Raw genomic sequence first — 20688 nt, 5'->3', positions numbered from 1 at the left:
CGGTGACTTCCTTCCGTGCCTTAATCAAGGTAGGAATGACTTCTTCTGGAATGCCTTTCCCTTTTAGGATCTGGCGTTCAACCGCCATGCCGTCAAACGCAGCCGCGGTAAGTCTTGAAAAAGACAGGGACCCTGCTGTAGCAGGTCCCTTCTCAGAGGTAGAGGCCACGGTTCGTCCGTGAGCATCTCTTGAAGTTCCGGATACCAAGTCCTTCTCGGCCAATCCGGAACCACTAGTATTGTTCTTACTCTTCTTTGCCGTATGATCTTCAATACCTTTGGTATGAGCGGCAGAGGAGGAAACACATACACTGACTGGTACACCCAAGGAGTTACCAGTGCGTCCACAGCTATTGCCTGTGGATCTCTTGACCTGGCGCAATATTTGTCCAGTTTCTTGTTGAGGCGAGACGCCATCATGTCTACAATTGGTCTTTCCCAACGGTCTATTAACATGTTGAAGACTTCTGGATGTAGACCCCACTCTCCCGGATGAAGATCGTGTCTGCTGAGGAAGTCTGCTTCCCAGTTGTCCACGCCCGGGATGAACACTGCTGACAGTGCTATCACGTGATTCTCCGCCCAGCGAAGAATCTTGGCAGCTTCTGCCATTGCACTCCTGCTTCTTGTGCCGCCCTGCCTGTTTACATGGGCGACCGCCGTGATGTTGTCCGACTGAATCAACACCGGCTTTCCTTGCAGGAGAAGTTCCGCCTGGCTTAGAGCATTGTAGATTGCTCTTAGTTCCAGAATGTTTATGTGAAGAGACTTTTCCAGACTCGTCCATACTCCCTGGAAGTTTCTTCCTTGTGTGACTGCTCCCCAGCCTCTCAGGCTGGCGTCCGTGGTCACCAGGATCCAATCCTGAATGCCGAATCTGCGGCCTTCTAATAGGTGAGCCTTCTGCAACCACCACAGAAGTGACACCCTTGTCTTTGGTGACAGGGTTATTCGCAGGTGCATCTGCAGATGCGACCCTGACCATTTGTCCAACAGATCCCTTTGGAATATTCTTGCATGGAATCTGCCGAATGGAATTGCTTCGTAAGAAGCCACCATTTTTCCCAGGACTCTTGTGCATTGATGTACTGACACTTTTCCTGGTTTTAGGAGGTTCCTGACCAGATCGGATAACTCCTTGGCTTTTTCCTCTGGAAGGAAAACCTTTTTCTGAACCGTGTCCAGAATCATTCCTAGGAACAGCAGACGAGTTGTCGGGATTAAATGGGATTTTGGAATATTCAGAATCCACCCGTGTTGTCTTAGCACCTCTTGAGATAGTGCTAAAGCTGTCTCCAGCTGTTCTCTGGACCTTGCCCTTATTAGGAGATCGTCCAAGTATGGGATAACTAATACGCCTTTTCTTCGAAGAAGAATCATCATCTCGGCCATTACCTTGGTAAAGACCCGAGGCGCCGTGGACAATCCGAACGGCAGCGTCTGAAACTGATAGTGACAGTTTTGAACAATGAACTTGAGGTACCCCTGGTGTGCGGGGTAAATCGGAACGTGTAGATACGCATCCTTGATGTCCAAGGATACCATAAAGTCCCCTTCTTCCAGGTTCGCTATCACTGCTCTGAGTGACTCCATCTTGAACTTGAACTTTTTTATGTAGAGGTTCAAGGACTTCAGATTTAGAATAGGCCTTACCGAGCCATCCGGCTTCGGTACCACAAATAGAGTGGAATAATACCCCTTTCCTTGTTGTAATAGGGGTACTTTGACTATCACCTGCTGAGCGTACAGCTTGTGAATGGCTTCCAACACCCTCTCCCTTTCGGAAGAGACGGTTGGTAAGGCAGACTTCAGGAAACGATGAGGAGGATCCGTCTCTAATTCCAACCTGTACCCCTGAGATATTATCTGCAGGATCCAGGGGTCTACCTGCGAGTGAGCCCACTGCGCGCTGTAATTTTTGAGACGGCCCCCCACTGTCCCCGAGTCCGCTTGAGAGGCCCCAGCGTCATGCTGAGGTTTTTGCAGGAGCCGGGGAGGGCTTCTGTTCCTGGGAAGGAGCTGCCTGTTGGTGTCTCTTCCCTCTTCCTCTGCCTCGTGGCAGGTACGACAAGCCCTTCGCTCTCTTATTTTTGTAGGAGCGAAAAGGCTGCGGTTGAAAGGTCGGTGCCTTTCTCTGTTGGGGAGTGACTTGAGGTAAAAAAGTGGATTTCCCGGCAGTAGCCGTGGCCACCAAGTCTGATAGACCAACTCCAAATAACTCCTCCCCTTTATACGGCAAAACCTCCATGTGACGTTTTGAATCCGCATCGCCTGTCCACTGTCGTGTCCATAAGGCTCTTCTGGCTGAAATGGACATAGCACTCACCCGAGATGCCAGTGTGCAAATATCCCTCTGTGCATCACGCATATAGATAAATGCATCCTTTATTTGTTCTAACGACAGTAAAACATTGTCCCTATCTAGGGTATCAATATTTTCAATCAGGGATTCTGACCAAACTACTCCAGCACTGCACATCCAGGCAGTTGCTATAGCTGGTCGTAGTATAACACCTGCATGTGTGTATATATTCTTTTGAATAACTTCCATCTTTCTATCTGATGGATCCTTAAGTGCGGCCGTCTCAGGAGAGGGTAACGCCACTTGTTTGGATAAGCGTGTGAGCGCCTTGTCCACCTTAGGGGGTGTTTCCCAGCGCGCCCTAACCTCTGGCGGGAAAGGGTATAATGCCAATAACTTTTTTGAAATTATCAACTTTTTATCAGGAGCAACCCACGCTTCATCACACACGTCATTTAATTCTTCTGATTCAGGAAAAACTGTTTGTAGTTTTTTCACACCATACATAATACCCTGTTTTACGGTATCTGTAGTATCAGCTAAATGTAACGTCTCCTTCATTGCCAAAATCATATAACGTGTGGCCCTACTGGAAAATACGTTTGAATTTCTACCGTCGTCACTGGAATCAGTGCCCGTGTCTGGGTCTGTGTCGACCGACTGAGGCAAAGGGCGTTTTACAGCCCCTGACGGTGTTTGAGGCGCCTGGACAGGCATTAATTGATTGTCCGGCCGCCTCATGTCCTCAACTGACTGTTTAAGGGAAGATAAACCATCACGTAATTCCACAAATAAAGGCATCCATTCTGGTGTCGACCCCCTGGGGGGTGACATCTGCATATTTGGCAATTGCTCCGCCTCCACACCAATATCGTCCTCATACATGTCGACACCACGTACCGACACACACCGCAAACTCACAGGGAATGCTCTAATGAAGACAGGACCCACTAGCCCTTTTGGGGAGACAGAGGGAGAGTCTGCCAGCACACACCACAAAGCGCTATATATACAAGGGATATCCTTATATTAAGTGCTCCCTTATAGCTGCTTTAATATATATATATATAGCCATTAATGTGCCCCCCCTCTCTGTTTTACCCTGTTTCTGTAGTGCAGTGCAGGGGAGAGACCTGGGAGCCGTTCTGACCAGCGGAGCTGTGACAGAAAATGGCGCCGTGTGCTGAGGAGATAGGCCCCGCCCCTTTTTCGGCGGGTTCTTCTCCCGCTATTTTTCCAGTCAGGCAGGGGTTAAATATCTCCATATAGCCCCTATGGGCTATATGTGAGGTATTTTTAGCCTTGTATAAGGTTTATATTTGCCTCTCAGAGCGCCCCCCCCCAGCGCTCTGCACCCTCAGTGACTGCCCAGTGAAGTGTGCTGAGAGGAAAATGGCGCACAGCTGCAGTGCTGTGCGCTACCTTATGAAGACTGAGGAGTCTTCAGCCGCCGGTTTCCGGACCTCTTCACGCTTCAGCATCTGCAAGGGGGTCGGCGGCGCGGCTCCGGGACCGGACTCCACGGCTGGGCCTGTGTTCGATCCCTCTGGAGCTAATGGTGTCCAGTAGCCAAGCAGCAAATCCACTCTGCATGCAGGTGAGTTTACTACTTTCCCCCTAAGTCCCACGTTGCAGTGATCCTGTTGCCAGCAGGACTCACTGTAAAGAAAAAAACCTAAACTAAACTTTCTCTAAGCAGCTCTTTAGGAGAGCCACCTAGATTGCACCCTTCTCGTTCGGGCACAAAATCTAACTGGAGTCTGGAGGAGGGTCATAGGGGGAGGAGCCAGTGCACACCACCTGACCTAGTAAAGCTTTACTTTTTTGTGCCCTGTCTCCTGCGGAGCCGCTATTCCCCATGGTCCTTTCAGGAACCCCAGCATCCACTTAGGACGATAGAGAAAAACCATATATACATTTGTACTGTATCTTCTACAATTGAATTGTTACGTACATTATGACATAGTTTACATATACAGGTTGAGTATCCCATATCCATATATTCCAAAATACGGAATATTCCGAAGTACGGAATTTTTTGAGTGAGAGTGAGTTAGTGAAACCTTTGTTTTCTGATGGCTTAATGTACACAAACTTTGTTTAATACAAAAAGTTATTAAAAATATTGTATTAAATGACCTTCAGGCTGTGTGGATAAGGTGTATATGAAACATAAATGAATTGTGTGAATGTACACACACTTTGGTGGTCATTCCGAGTTGATCGCTCGCTAGCAGTTTTTAGCAGCCGTGCAAACGCTATGCCGTCGCCCACTGGGAGTGTATTATAGCTTAGCAGAATTGCGAACGAAGGGATCGCAGAGCAGCTACAAAATATTTTTGTGCAGTTTCAGAGTAGCTTCAAACCTACTCAGCGCTTGCGATCACTTCAGACCATTCAGTTCCTGATTTGAAGTCACAAACACGCCCAGCCACGCCTGTGTTTTTCCTGGCACGCCTGCGTTTTTCCGAACACTCCCTAAAAACGGTCAGTTTACACCCAGAAATGCCCTTTTCCTGTCAATCACTCTGCGGCTGTCTGTGCGACTGAAAAGCATCACTAGACCCTGTGTAAAACTACTTTGTTCGTTGTAATAGTACGTCGCGCATGCGCAGAAGTGCCATTTTTTTGCCTCATCGCTGCAAAACGAACGAATGCAGCTAGCGAACAACTCGGAATGACCACCTTTGTTTACTGCACAAAGTTATTAAAAATATTGGCTAAAATTACCTTCAGGCTGTGTGTATAAAGAGTATATGAAACATAAATGCATTCTGTGCTTAGACTTGGGTCCCATAACCATGATATCTCATTATGGTATGCAATTATTCCAAAATACGGAAAAATCCGATATCCAAAATACTTCTGGTTCCAAGCATTTTGGATAAGGGATACTCAACCTGTACATATAAGCTATCTAATATGTTAATTCCTTGCTGATCACACTGAACATACTGTAGTTGGATGTCATTCACATACAATGAGATAGACAGGTAAAGATATCTATATCTTACTATGAGCCCCAACTGCTGGCTCGCTTGGAGTGTCAAATACTGGTTCGCTAGGAGTGCCAAATGCTGGTTCGCCAGGAGCGCCAAATGCTGGCTCACCAGGAGCGTCACATGCTGGCGCACCAGGAGCGCCAAACGCTGGCTCGCTAGGCGCACCAAATGCTGCAGTATTTCATCAAAGAGCTGTATTAGGCTCTATGTCAGCACCACTGATACTCCCCAAAGTTGCGTCATCCCTGGAATTGGATGTCATTGCATCTATGTACAGAGAGACACAGTTCATGCTTAGCCACTTTAATCCTCCATTACTGCCTACCCTCATTTTATGTGCACGGACGAAAGAGCTAGCTGGCAAAGATTCTTAAATTAACACATTCGTTGCAGAGACTCATTAGATTAAGGAATAGGATAGATACTGTATTGCACTCATAAGGTTAATGAGTAGATTTCTATTATTTTGTTTATCGTGAATGTTATTCATACTGTTTATTGAATGCATTTGAATGATTGCACTAACAGGCCTTTATTATGTTTGCTGATACTGTATTTCTATAGTAAGTGTATTCTGGCTGCAGAATGTGTTGCTGTAGGGCTGTACAATCACGTGACAGCGTAGTCTGTGTGCACAGTATCAAGAGTAATTCTTTTTAGAAACTATTTTAAATATCACATTATTGACATTGCACTGTCTATCCAAACAAGGCCCATTAGTGTTGCCCATAGCAACGGCCTAGGTCTAAAGTATTATGGTTTCACAGTAGTTGTGGCCTAGATGTATTTGCAAAACTGGACTATTGTTTTATCATGCATCTGCTAATCACTCCTTTTCATTTAAATAGTTACAGTGACGCAGTGTCGCAGTTTAATAAATCTAAACGTCACTTAATTTCATGGAGTCTGCCATTTATTTTGGATTTTGGATTCTCTGTTCCCCTGCCGTGCAGTGGCAGGAAGAAGAGTAAGGAGAGCCTTCTGAGACTAGGTATGAGCCACACTACATACACCTCAATCTCCACTAGGGGTGTCACACATAACTCCATAAATGTTAGACTTTCTTATATAGATCAATGCTTACCATTGTCATCCACAACACGAGTTTGTTCTTTGGAGCAGTCTACAGGCAAACCAATGAGCTCAACTTCTACAAAAGGATCTATAATCTACAATATGAACACAAAAACCAGTACAGCAGGATGTTTAAAACATTTGCTTGTTAATAAACTACAGCTTTTGTAATGACTGATAATAATATTGGTTAACTGGGGATAACAAAGGCTGCACTTGCCAGTAAAACTTTTAAGATGTTAAGCATCTTTATCTTTGAAACATTTAAGCTGTAATGTACACAATTTACCTAAAGATGCAATAGTTCTGTACTTCAAAATAAGGTCACTTTTATTTGGTCTCACCTCTGTACCACACCACCCCTAGAACTGATGGTGAGCCCTTCTACTCACTGTGTTTCATAAGTCCAGTCATAAATGGAAATGTATTAAACCTTCTAAAAAGAGGAGATGTTGTCCATACAGATGTGTCCTCATGCAACCAGCTTCAATATGCCATGTGACTCCAGATGTCTGGTGAGAGTGAGCCTCCAGGTCCCATGTGACTCTACAAGCATTGGGCATCTTTTTTGTGTCTTTTTTCCCGAAAAGTTATGGAAGACTTACCGTTGCTAACTCTATTTCTCCTAAGTCCACAGTATCCACAGGATAAATATTGGGATATAAGGTGGCGATAGCGGATTGGCACCAACGATCAAAGCTTTCGGCCTCCCAGAATGCAAAGGGCCAGTCCCCTATATCCCAGCCTCCTGGCTCAGGCAATTCAGTTGTTTTCCAAAGTTTAAGGAAGGAGCATCATAGAGAGGCCTAATCAGGTGAAAAGAACACACATGCACACCCGTCCGTACAAGAAGGAAGAGGTGAGTAGGTGAAAGGATCCTCAAATCAGGTACATCAGGGTGGGATCCCTGTGGATACTGTGGACTTAGGAGTTATCAACGTTAAGTCTACCATAACTATTATTTCTCCTGCAGGGTCCACAGGTTGTCCACAGGATAAATATTGGGATGTCCCAAAGCAAATTTAGTGGTGGAGATGCTCCTGATTGGACAGGAGAATCCTTTGCCTGAATTCAGCATCCTGAGAGGCAAAGGTATCAAAGGCATAATGTCTAATGAATGTGTTAATGGAAGACCATGTGCTGCCTTACAGGTACATATCTATTCAGCTGAAGCACCACGTTGTGCTGCCCATGACGGACCTACCTTACCAGTAGAGTGAGCAGAGACATTAGCCAGAATATGGAGATCAGCTTGAGAATATGCTTCAGAAATCATCATCTGAAGCCAGCTCGCCAGTGTCTGCTTGTCAGCAGGCCATCCTCTCTTGTGAAATCCGAAGAGAACAAAAAGAGAGTGTCTGTCTTTCTGTTGGCACTGGTACGATCCACGTAGATCCTTAAGGCACGGACTACGTCCAATGATGCATCTCCCTCAGAAAGGTCCGGCCCTTAGAAGGCCGGGACAACAATTTATTTGTTAAGGTGGAATTTAGACACCACCTTAGGAAGATAACCATATTTGGTTCTAGTAACCACTCTATCTGGATGAAAAATCAGAAAAGGAGGGCGACGTAATAATGTCCCTAAATCTTAAACTCTTCTAGCTGAAGCAATAGCCAGTACAAAGAGAGCTTTAGCTGTCAACCATTTAAGATCCACTTGCTTTAGTGGTTCAAATGTAGCAACTTGAAGCGCCTTTGGAACTAAACCTAAATCCCAAGACACTGTAGGAGGAACAAAGGGAGGTTGGATGTGAAGCATTCCCTGGAAGAAAGTGCGAACATCCTGTAGGTTAGCCATTTTCTTTTGGAACCATATAGTCAATGCTGACACCTGCACTCTCAAGGAAGCCACCTGTAGACCTTTTTCCATTTCTGCCTGAAGGAATGCCAGGACTCCTGAAACTCTGAAAGACCTAGGGTCAAATTTCCGGTCACTGCACCACTGAATATAGGCTTGCCATATTCTGTGATAAATGCGAGTTGAGGATGGTTTCCTTGCTCTGAGCATTATCTGAATTACCTGTTGTGAGAATCCTCTTGCTTTCTAAATGGAGGTCTCAAGAGCCACGCCATCAAACACAGTCGATCCAGGTGCTTGTAATAGCAAGGACCCTGTGACAGGGATCTGGACGTTGAGGGAGTAGAAATGGACATCCATCGACAGCCTCTGCAGAACTGTGTACCAATGTCTTGTGGGCCAAGCCGGAGCTATTGGTATCACGGCGCCCCTTTCCTTGTTTTACCTTTTGCATCACCCTGGGCAACAGGGAGATCGGTGGAAACACATAGGACAGATAAAATTCCCATCTCACTGACAGGGCATCCACAAAGGTTGCTCTGGGATCCTTTATTCATTATTGTTCTGATGGGATGCCATGAGATCTATCTCTGGTAACCCCCATTTGTCTACCAGAGTCTGGAAGACCTCAGGGTGTAAAGCTCATTCGTTTGCATGAATGGCGTGTCGACTGAGAAAATCTGCTTCCCAGTTTAGACCTCCCAGAATAAACACTGTGGACAAGGCTGGATGATGAAGCTCTGCCCACCTTAACGTGCGGCTTACCTCCTTCATTGCTTTTTGGCTGCGAGTTCCTCCTTGATGATTGAGGCACGTTACTGCTGTTGCATTGTCCGAGCGAATTTGAACTGGTTTCCCCTGGAGAATGTCCTTTGCCTGAATGAGTGTCGTATAAATGGCCCGAAGTTCCAATATATTTAATGAGAGGCAAATTTCTTCCTTGTTCCACTGTCCTTGGAAGCAACTTCTTCCTGAAGACTGGCATTTGTTGTCAGAATTTCCCAATCTGGTATCCAAAAGTGTCTCCCTTTGTCCAGATGAGATGTTTGTAGCCACCAGGCTAATGACCTCCTTATTTCCAGAGGAAAGACCATTGGGGGTCATTCCGAGTTGATCGCTAGCTGCCGTTGTTCGCAGTGCATCGATCAGGCTAAAAATCGTCAATTCTGCGCATGCGCGACGTACTTTCACAAAAGCCGATGCAGTTTTACACAAGGTCTAGTGACGCTTTTCAGTCGCACTGCTGGATTGACAGGAAGTGGGTGTTTCTGGGAAGTTACTGCCCGTTTTCAGGGGGTGTGTGTGAAAACGCAGGCGTGCCAGATAAAAACGAAGGAGTGGCTGGAGAAATGGGGCGTGGCTGGCCGAACGCAGGGCGTGTTTGTGACATCAAAACAGGAACTAAATAGTCTGAAGTGATCGCAAGGTAGGAGTAGGTTTGCAGCTACTCTGAAACTGCACAATTTTTTTTTGTAGCAGCGCTGCGATGCTTTCGTTCGCACTTCTGCTAAGCTAAGATACACTCCCAGAGGGCGGCGACTAAGCATTTGCACTGCTGCTAAAAGCAGCTAGCGAGCGTACAACTCTGAATGAGGGCCATAGTATGCGTTTTTATTGTCTGATGAAAACCATTCCATTTGGATCAGACATTGCAGAGGCCTTGAGTGGAACTAAGCATACTCCACCATGTCGAATATCAACACCATCAATCCCATCCTCCGCATTGCTGCATCAATGTATACCCTTTGACTGTGTAGCAGCTCCTGAATCCTTGACTGAATTTTGGACAACTTTGCCCAATTTATGAGCCAACCATGTCTCTGCAAACAAGCTCTTGTCTGTTGCAGATGACAATTAAGCAATTCCTGAGATTGTGCAAGGATTAATGAGTCATCGAGGTATGAAAAAATCTCCTGCTGACGGAGATAAGCTGTCATTACCACAATAATTTTGGTGAATACTCTGGGAGCTGTGGCCAATCCAAATGGTAGGGCCTGAAACTGAAAATGTTGTTGGAGGATAGCGAACCTGAGATAGCGCTGATGAGACCATACAATCCTCTGGCTCCATGGCCAAAATAATGGAACTTAAAGTCTCCATATGAAACCGAGGCACCCAAATGTACTTGTTCAGCACTTTGAGATTGCGTATGGGCCGGAACGACCCATTTGGCTTCTGGACTAGAAACAGGTTAGAATAAAAACCTTGTCCACGTTGTGCAGGAACTGGATTTATCACTCATGACTGAAGCAACTTCTGAACTGCCTCTTGCAAAGCCCTGGCCTTCGTTTCCACTGAAGATGGGCTGGTACAAAAAACCCTTTGAGGAGGGTGTTTCATGAAAGCAAACGTATAATCGTGAGATACCTCTTCTTGCACCCAGGCATCTGTGGTAGACTGCACAGATCTGGCGTCAAACTGAAGAAGTCAGCCTCCCAACCCTGAGGTTCCCCAAGTGGAGGCCCGCGCCATCAGGCTGATGGCTTATCTTCTGACTTGGAGGCCGGCCCTCTAGTAGCCCAATGCTTTTTAGTCTTACCAGACTTGTCAGATTGAAACTGTTTGCCATAACCCTTTCCTTTTGCTTTTCCTCGAGTTCGAAAGAGCTGAAAAATCTAGGCTTCAATTTGTGTGTGGAAGGAAACTTCATTTTCTTGGAGTCTGCTTCTGACTCCAAAATACTGTTTAATTCTTTACCAAAAAGAATATCTCCAGTAAAGGCAAACACTCCAAAACCTTCTTGGATTCTGAGTCAGCTTTCCATGTACGTAGACAAACCGCTCTGCGAGCTGCTACTGCTGAGGCTGATGCCTGAGAGACAATTGTACCCATATCCAAGGCTGCTACTTCCATAAAAATAGCCGCCTGTTTAATATGTGCAATATGTGATTTTTGCTCTCTAGATGCCAATGAAGATCATCCTCCAATGCATCAGCCCAGGCTGCCACTGCTTTTGCCATCCAGGCTGAAGCCATGGCTGGTCTTATGATTGCCCCGGACAAGGAGAAAATGGTTTTTAGAAAACCATCTATTTTCCTATCCGTGACATCATTTAATGATGTTGAAGGCAGAGGTAATGTAGATTTTCACACCAATAGAATGACATGCGTATCTACTTTGGGAGCCACCTCCCTCTTTAAACAGTCCCCAGCCGGAAGAGGATAATGGGAATTCCATTTCTTTGGAATTCTAAACCTCTTACTGGGTGTTACCCAAAACCTCTTGTATAATTTTCGTCAGCTGTTCTGACCCTGGAAATTCAGTCCCTCTGTTTTGGGACGTTTAAACACAGGTACCTTAGATTTTAACAAATTCTCTGCTGCTTCCTCTAAGGATAGAATGGCTTTCATAGCACTAATTAGCTCCTAACCTACAGTGTCCACTGAGCTGAGACCTTCATCCTCCTCTCTGTATGCACACCCGGAGTGCGATGAGTCCTTATCCTCCGATGAGACCCCATCTGAAACATGTGTAGACTGTCAAGATGTTGTTTCATGTCTGTGTGATTTACTTTCCATCAGCCTTTCGGCCTGTTTTTGTTGAAAGGCTGCAGATTCTTGCACTGGATGTGATAAACCCCAGGTGGAATGTTGCATGTAAGGGTTAATAGGGTAACCTATCCCTGGTATAGGAGCTGCCATTATCCGCTCAGCTATACTGGATAATGTCTATGCAAACGTAGCCCATGGGGGTTCCATTTGAATCTGTGCCTGCCTTGGATTATTCAGGAGGCTTTGGTGAAAAGTAAGACAAACAGTTTGCACATAATCCATTTTGAACCAGATCCTGAGAGGTTAACCCAGCTTTGCAGACAAACATGAAATGAGTGTTGGTGCTGTGGTGGAGAGTGTATCCTCCTCACCCTTGCCTCTCTTAGACATGATAAACAAATCACACACCTGTACAGTGTTAACTACACAATTTGTGACTGAAATCACTTTAAAATTTGTTAAAGTGACACACAATCCGATCCCTCTCTGCTTTCAGCATTGAGGATCGGAATACACAGAAACTGACAGAAAATAGTAAAATCAGCAATCACACTAGCAATCAGTCACAGGATATACATTAGTATAATAAGGAATGAGCACATATTCAACTACAGATACATTTCAAGTATGTAGGAGAAACATATTACTGCATTACCATATATAGGACTTTAAACGTATTCAATCGCACAGCGAAAGAAACAGCAGCAATAGTTTACAGACTCATATGCATCGGGCACCTATCCAACTATTCGTACTCAATGGTAGATAGAGACTTAGTGCTGTATCACCCGGCTCAGGAGAGTGGGATACAGGGAGACTTCACCCCGCTTCCAGGATCGATCAAAACGTTAATGAACGCTGAGTGGATCTAGACGCTATTAGTGTACACAACCACCCCATGAACCTACAGTGAACACAAATGCCCAAGTAAACACCGGCGCATCAGTCATACAGCCGTTTATGCTGCGACTGGGTCCTTTAAGATACACAGTGCAGCTGTGTCTCGCATTTCACCTGCTAAGAGGAACCGATGCCTTACCTTCTTCCCCGTGCTCCGGCCACAGCCTGGCAACGTATGCTGGACTTGCTAGTACAACACACACAGACGCCCGCCGAAACAGCACTGTACACGTGGGTAAGTGTTTTCGGAGCAACTTTTTCTAAGGTATGTATAAGACGATTTTTAGAAAGTACGCAAAAAAACAACAACAAAAAAACAAAGAGTAAAACTATAAAAATAAAATAATAAAAAGCTTATGGCTGCTAAAAACCTCCCGAACCAAACAAAAAACTGAATTGAGCCAGGGATACAGGGGACTGCCCCGTTGCATTCTGGGAGGCCGAAAGCTTTGATCGTTGGTACCAGTCCGCTGTTGCGTCAGCATATCCCAATGTTATCCTGTGGACTTAGGAGAAATAGCGTTATCAATGGTAAGTTCTTGCCATAACGATTATTTCCACATTAAACTTCTCATAGTATTGCCACAGACTCACTTCAAATAAAAGTATGTACAGTTTAAGTTGTGTATACAGGTTTAGTATCCCATACGTGGGGGCAACATAACAATGCCCCTAAATCTGAAACTCTTCTAACTGAAGCAATAGCCAGTAGAAAGAGAACTTTAGCTGTCAACCATTTAAGATCCAATCTTTTTAGTGGTTCAAAATGGGGAAACTTGAAGGGCCTTTAGGACTAAACTTAAGTCCCAAGGCACTGTAGGAGGAACAAAAGGAGGTTGAACGTGCAACATTCCCTGGAAAGTAGTGCGCACATCCTGCAGGTTAGCAATTTTCTTTTGGAACCATACAGTCAATGCTGACACTTGTACTCTCAAAGAATCCACCCGTAAACCTTTATGCATTCCTGCTTGAAGGAATGCTAAGACTCTGGAAACTCTGAAAAACCAAGGGTCAAATTTTTGATCACTGCACCATTAAACATAGGCTTGCCATATCTGGTGATAAATCCGAGCTGAGGAAAGTTTCCTTGCTCTGAGCATAGTTTGAATTACCTGTTGTGAGAATCCTCCTGCTTTCAGGATGGAAGTCTCAAGAGCCACGCCGTCAAAGAAAGTTAATCCAGATTTTGTGTGTTAACCAGGACCCTGAGACATTAGATCTGGATGTTGAAGGAGTAGGAATGGAGCATCCATAGACATCCTCTGCAGATCTGTGTACCAATATCTTCTGGACCGAGCCGGAGCTATTAGTATCACGGCACCCTTACCTTGTCTTACCTTTCGCATCACCCTGGATCATAGGGCGATTGGTGGAAACACATCAGCCAGGCGAAAGTTGACAAGTCATCCACAAAGGACGCTCTGGGATCCTTTGTTCTTGCCCCGTACGAGGAAACTTTGTTGTTCTGATGGGATGCCATGAGATTTATCTCTGGTAACCCGAGTTTGTAAGACCTTGGGGTGTAAAGCCCATTCGTTTGCATGAATGGTGTGTTGACTGAGAAAATCCGCTTCCCAGTTTAGGACTCCCGGAATGAATACTGCGAACAAGGCTGGATAAAGAAGTTCTGTCCACCTTAACGTGTGACTTACATTCTTCATTGTGTTGTGGCTGTGAGTTCCTCCGTCATGGTTGAGGTACGCTACTGCTATCGCAATGTCCGAGCGGATTCGAACTGGTTTCATCAGAAGGATAAGAATAAATGCCATATGTATGGCCCGAAGTTCCAATATATTTATTGGCAGGCAACTTTCTTCCTTGGTCCACTACACCTGGAAACAACTCCTTCCTGACACTGCTCCCCAGCCCTGCAGGCTGGCATCCACTGTCAGTTTCCCAATCTGATATCCCAAGGAGTCTCCCTTTGTCCAGATAGGATGTCTGCAACCACCAAGCTATTGACCTCTTAACTTCCAGAGGAAGACCATAAATCTGCACTTTTATTGTCTGATGAAAACCATTCTACTTGGAAAAGATCAGACGTTGCGGATGTATCGAGTGGAACTGAGTATACTCCATCATGTCGAAAGTCTACACCTTCAAGCCCATCACACGCATTACCGCGTAAATGGATACCCTTTGACTGTGTAGCAACTCCTGAATCCTTAAATTAATTTTGGATATTTTGTTCAAAGGTAAAATTACTCTCTGAATACTCATTCTAACACAGCCCCCAAGTGAGTCATCCGTTGTGACGGAACCAGAGACGACTTTGCCCAATTTATGAGCCAACCGTATCTCTGTAAACAGGCTATTGTCTGTTGCAGATGACACTGAAGCCATTCCTGAGACTGTGCCAGGATTAATAAGTCGTCGAGGTATGGAAAAATCCTTATCCCCTGCTAATGGAGATAAGATGCCATCACCACCATAATTTTGGTGAATACACTGGGAACTATGGTCAGTTCAAATGGTAGGGTCTGAAACTGAAAATGATGCTGAAGGATAACACACCTGAGAGAGCGCTGATGAGACAGTGCTACAGGAACATGTAGGTAAGCATCCCGGATATCAAGGTATACCATAAAATCCTCCGGCTCCCTGCCAAAATATTGGAACGTAAAGTCTCCATATGAAAACCGAGGCACCGAAATGTACTTGTTCAGCGTTTTGAAATTGAGTATGGGCCGGAACAAACCATTTGGTTTCTGGACTAAAAACAGGTTGGAATAAAAACCTTGTCCTCATTGTGCAGGAGGAACTGCAATTATCACTCCTGACTGAAGCAACTTCTGAACTGCTCTTGCAAAGCCCTAGCCTTCATTTACACTGAAATCGGGCTGGTACAAAACCTCTGATGAGGGTGTTTCTTGAAATCAAATGCATAACTGTGAGATACCGCTTCTTGCACCCAGGCATCTGTAGTAGACTGCTGCCAGATCTGTGCAAACTGAAGAAATCGGTCTCTCACCCTGGGTTCCCCCAGGTGGAGGCCCGCACCATCAGGCTGATGGCTTATCTTCTGATTTGGAAGCCGGTCCTCTGGTAACCCAATGGAACTGTTTGCCATCACCCTTTCCTTTTGCTTTTCCCTTGATTCCAAAAGGGCCGAAAAGCTTAAAATCTAGGCTTGAATTTGTGTGTGGAAGGAAAATTCACTTTCTTGGAGTCTACTTCTGACTCCAAATTACTGTTTAATTCTTTACACAAAAATAATATCTCCAGTAAAAAAGGTTAGGACTCCAGAACCTTCTTGGATTCTGAGTCAGCTTTCCACATACGTAGCCAACCCGCTCTGCGAGCTGTTACTGGTGAAGCTGATGCCTGAGAGACAATTGTACCCATATCCAAGGCCACTTCCATAAATGTTGCAGCCTGTTTAATATGTGCAATATGGGATTTTTGCTCTCTAGATGCCATTGAAAGGTCCTCCTCCAATGCATCAGCCCAGGCTGCCACTGCTTAAGCCATCCAGGCTGAAGCCATGGCTGGTCTTATGATTACCCAAGACAAGGAAAAAATGCTTTTTCAAAAACCATCGACTCTCCTATCCTGACATCATTTAAAGATGTTGAAGGCAGAAGTAATGTAGATTTTTGCACCAATCTAATGACATGCGTATCTACTTTGGTAGCCACCTCCCTTTTTTTAAACAGTCCACAGCTGGAAGAGGATAATTGGAATTCTAAATTCTTACTGGGCGTAACCCAAGCCTCTTGCATAATTTTCCACTGAAGAAAGATTGATCAGCTGATCTGACCCAGGAAACTCAGTCCTAACTGTTCTGGGACGTTTAAACACAGGTGCCTTAGATTTTAACCAAGGCTCTGCTTCTTCTATAAATAGTATGGCTTTCATAGCACTAATTACTTCAGGTATGTCCACTGAGCTGAGGCCATCCTCCTCGTCTCTGTATGCAGACCCGAAGTGCGATGAGTCCTCATCCTCTGACGAGTCCTCATCTGAAACATGTAGACTGTGAAGATGTTGTATCATGTCTATGTGGTTTACTTACCACTGGCCTTTCAGCCTGCTTTAGTTGAGAGGCTGCCAATTCCCGTGGTGGATATGATAACCCCAGGAGGAATGTTGCATGTAAGGGTTAATAGGGTAACCTATCCCTGGTATAGGAGCTGACCTTATCCGCCAGCTATACTGGATAATGGCCCTCATTCCGAGTTGTTTGCGCACTAGCTGCTTTTAGCAGCAGTGCAAATGCTAAGCCGCCACCCTCTGGGAGTGTATCTTAGCTTAGCAGAAGTGCGAACAAAAGGTTCGCAGCGCTGCTACAAAAAAAGATTGTGCAGTTTCAGAGTAGCTCGAGACCTACTCCTAGCTTGCGATCACTTCAGACTATTTAGTTCCTGTTTTGACGTCACAAACACGCCTTGCGTTCGGCCAGCCACGCCTACGTTTTTCCAGCCACTCCTGCGTTTTTATCTGGCATGCCTGCGTTTTTTCACACACTCCCCGAAAACGGTCAGTTACCACCCAGAAATACCCACTTCCTGTCAATCACTCTGCGGCCAGCAGTGCGATTGAAAAGCATCGCTAGAGCTTGTGTAAAACTGCATCGACTTTTGTGAAAGTACGTCACGCGAGCGCAGTGCGCCCCATACGAATGCGCAGAATTGCCTAACGAAAGCAGCTAGCGATCAACTCGAAATGAGGGCCAATGTCTGTAAAAAAGGTAGCCCATAGAGGTTCAACTAGAACCTTTGCTTTGCCTCTGATTATTTTAAAAGGCTTCGAGACAGGTAAAACAATTTGCACATAATCCCTTTTGAACCAGATCCTGAGAGGTTAACCCAGCTCCGTAAGACAAACAAGAAATGAGTGTTGGTGCTGCTGTGGAAAGTGTATTTTCCTCACCCTTGCCACTCTTAAACATGATAAATAAATCACACACCTGTACAGTATTACTACACAATTTGTGACTGTAATCACTTTAAAATTTGTTAAAGTGACACACAATCCGACCCTACCCTGCTTTGCACCAGCATTGAGGATTGGAATACACAGGAAAAACTGACAGAATTATAGTAAAGTCAGCAATCACACCAGCAATCAGTCAAAGGTTATACATTAGTATAATAGGCAATATGAGCACATAATCAACTACTACAAATACATTTCAAGTACAGTATGTAGGAGAAACATACTGCATTACTTTATATAGGATGTAACCGTATTCAGTCGCACAGCGAAAGAAAACAGCAGCAATAGTTATCAGACTCAAATGCATTAGGCACTTATCCAACTATTCGTACTCAAAGGTAGGTAGAGACTTAGTGCTGTATTACCCAGCTCAGTAGAGTGGGATACAGGGAGACTCACCCCGCTCCCAGGATCAATCAATACGTTAGCGAACGCTGAGTGGATCCAGATGCTAATAGTGTACACACTCGCCCCGTGAACCTACAGTGAACACAGATGCCCAAGTGAACACTGCCGCACCAGTCACACAGCCGCCTATGCTGCGACTGGGTCCCCTAAGATTCACAGTGTCTCAGACAAAAGTGGGAAATCAGTTCATGGCGGGAGACTCGGAGGAAACTGGTCATGAACTGGGGGGAGGGACGACCAAGGGAGCGTCTGACTCCACACTGCTGACATCAACCCTATGGATCGCAGCCTCATACTACCCCTGGAGCCTATGATCCCTAGGGTCCAGTGCTGGTGCACCCTAAGTGGCAGCCACGTCAGCGACTGTTTGGTAGTCTCCTCCCAAAACAGTGCGGCTGTGTCCGTGTTCCCCCTCTAAGTGGAACAGATGCCTTACCTTCTCCCCGTGCTTCGGCCACAGCCTGGTAACGTCTGCTGGACTTGCTAGTACATCTGACACAGACGCCCGCTGAAACAGCACTGTACTCATGGGTAAGCGTGGTCGCGACCAGGTGGGGAGTTGTTGGAGCGACTCTTTCTAAGGTACGTATAAGACGCTTTTTTAGAAAGATCACTCAAAAAAATAGTAAGACTATAAAAATAAAATAAAAAAGCTTATGGCTGCTAAAAAAAACAGCAGCCCTTTTGACCATGGTCTGGCTCCTGCCACACCAAACAAAAAAAACTGATTTGCCTGAGCCAAGAGGCAGGGATATATGGATGGGTCCGCTGCATGCTGGGAGGCCAAAAGCTTTGACCGATTGGTGCAAAGCCGCAGTCGAGTCATCATATCCCAATGTTATCCTGTGGATAACCTGTGGACCCTGCCGGAGAAAGTCCTTTTTTAATCAAACTTTATGTGATGCTACTTATGTGAAGATACTTACTGTCTTTTTTCTCCCCCTTACATACACATAGTGCACTTACTGCCGTTTATATGTGTCAAGTCAACTTGTGAAAGGTCCTATGTGTCCACATTGTATACTAGCTGCCTTAAGAGTACTGCAGCAACTCTGTTCCACTGCATCTGGTCTATAGGTCAGGGTGGTATGCGGTTAGGATCCCGGTGTTCGGAATATCGACACCGGAATCCCGACACTGCTTGAATACCAACATTAGGATGCGGGGAGGGAGGGTTCGGGATTAGGGTTAGGTACCACAATGTTTAGATGTCGGGATGCCGCAGTTGTTATTTTGAATGCCAGTATCCTGACTGCCGGGATATTGTATGTATTCCAGTCAGGACAGACAGGAAGGTTTCAGGGCCATCTGCATGTACTGTATGGCTACTGACAGGCTGTACTGAGATAGGGATTCTGTGTTCCTCAGCAGAGCATAAGGTTTATTAATAAAGCCTGTTTACTTGTCAATTACATAAATACTTTTGTTAAATATCATTACCTCCCCACGATCTCCCAACATGGAGTCCTTTGGCTTTGGAAGCTGTTGGCCACTAATTATTCGGAGTACAAGTTGCTTCTTTAACTGGCCTGGTAAGGGGTCTTCAGAATTTGGATTAAAGGCAGCTGAAATGTAAACATAATAATAAACCTACACAAACATAATTGACAATGAGAACCAACAAATCATGGACCTTAGTTATGTGAGTATGGCTGTATACCAATTTATGTTGTCATGAACCAATATTTGATATTATTTGATATAGGATGGCAGACTGCTACATAGACGTCCATTATCCTGATGAACTACACGTCTCCCCAAACATCCAATAAACACTTTGATTGGGGACAGACTTTATAGAATTATAATAATATAAAAAGACTGAGACACAGCTTGTGCAGCTGAACATGTGATGTCTTAATGAAGGGGTGGAGCAACCAGAACCAAGAAGCTGAGTGGCTGGAGTGTCCTATGGATGCTCCAGGTGACTCTGCAGCAGCTTGCCGCAAGGACCAGGGAGAAACTGAGGTTCCTAAGAGCGTCTGGGTGGCCCTGCGTCGGCTTTCCACTGGGACCAGGGTTCCCGGAGCATCCTGAGGATGCATTAGGCCAGTGGTAGCCAACCCTGGTCCTCAAGAGCTACCAACAGTTCACGTTTTCCAGCTCACCTAGCTGGTGCACAGGAGCAGTCATTACTCACTGACACATTTTAAAAGATCCACAGATGGCGCTAATTACTTAACCTGTGATTCTGTGAGGAGACCTGGAAAATGTTAACTGTTGGTAGCTCTCGAGGACCAGGGTTGGCTACGCCTGCTATAGGCAGTGACTTTCTAGGCTGCAGAATGCCGTTCCAGGGAACATAAATATTAATAATGTAAATAGTACAGCAGGTGTCATTACTAGGTCATTTACATCTAAACAGGACTTTTGCAAAATATAAAAATGTCCACAATCCCTTCGATTGTGTCACAGCGACCTAAGAAGGAATGCTGACAGAAGTTTAATCAGTGAAGAGGGTTAAACCCTGAGACAGGGCCAGACTTGTGAGTCACAGACAATGCAGGGCCTGATAGTCTGATCTGCTTGCACCCTCAATCTTGTCATCATCTGTCTTCTTTCTACTTAATTATTATCAATAAAATGGATGGCCTGATTAAAACAGTCGTGTCTGCACTGTAACATTAAGGTTGACAGGGGAAAACAATTGGCAACCACCACTATATAATATATTCATAAAAAAATAACGTTTAGGACTATGTTCATGCTTGGTATCTACTGACGGACCCTTCCGTACATACTGTGGTGCATCTATATTTATGTGTAGACTGTG

At 45.2% G+C, this 20688-nt stretch overlaps 1 protein-coding gene across 6 annotated transcripts in view; it reads right to left on the bottom strand.

The window, feature by feature from the left end:
- Nucleotides 1-20688, bottom strand: part of PLCH2 (phospholipase C eta 2) — a 1361647-nt gene that overhangs the window by 85174 nt on the left and 1255785 nt on the right. For all 6 annotated transcript variants that reach the window (XM_063943084.1, XM_063943088.1, XM_063943089.1 and 3 more), the window contains 2 exons: nucleotides 19356-19480; nucleotides 6389-6473 (listed from right to left, as the gene is read on the bottom strand). In XM_063943084.1, coding sequence (XP_063799154.1) covers nucleotides 6389-6473; nucleotides 19356-19480 — 210 coding nt within the window. The remainder of the gene's footprint in view (nucleotides 1-6388; nucleotides 6474-19355; nucleotides 19481-20688) is intronic.

Source organism: Pseudophryne corroboree, chromosome 10 (genome assembly GCF_028390025.1).
Source record: "Pseudophryne corroboree isolate aPseCor3 chromosome 10, aPseCor3.hap2, whole genome shotgun sequence".
Taxonomy (NCBI): Eukaryota; Metazoa; Chordata; class Amphibia; order Anura; family Myobatrachidae; genus Pseudophryne; species Pseudophryne corroboree.
Note: the sequence above shows the minus strand (reverse complement) of the source record. Positions and strands in the feature narration are given on the sequence as shown.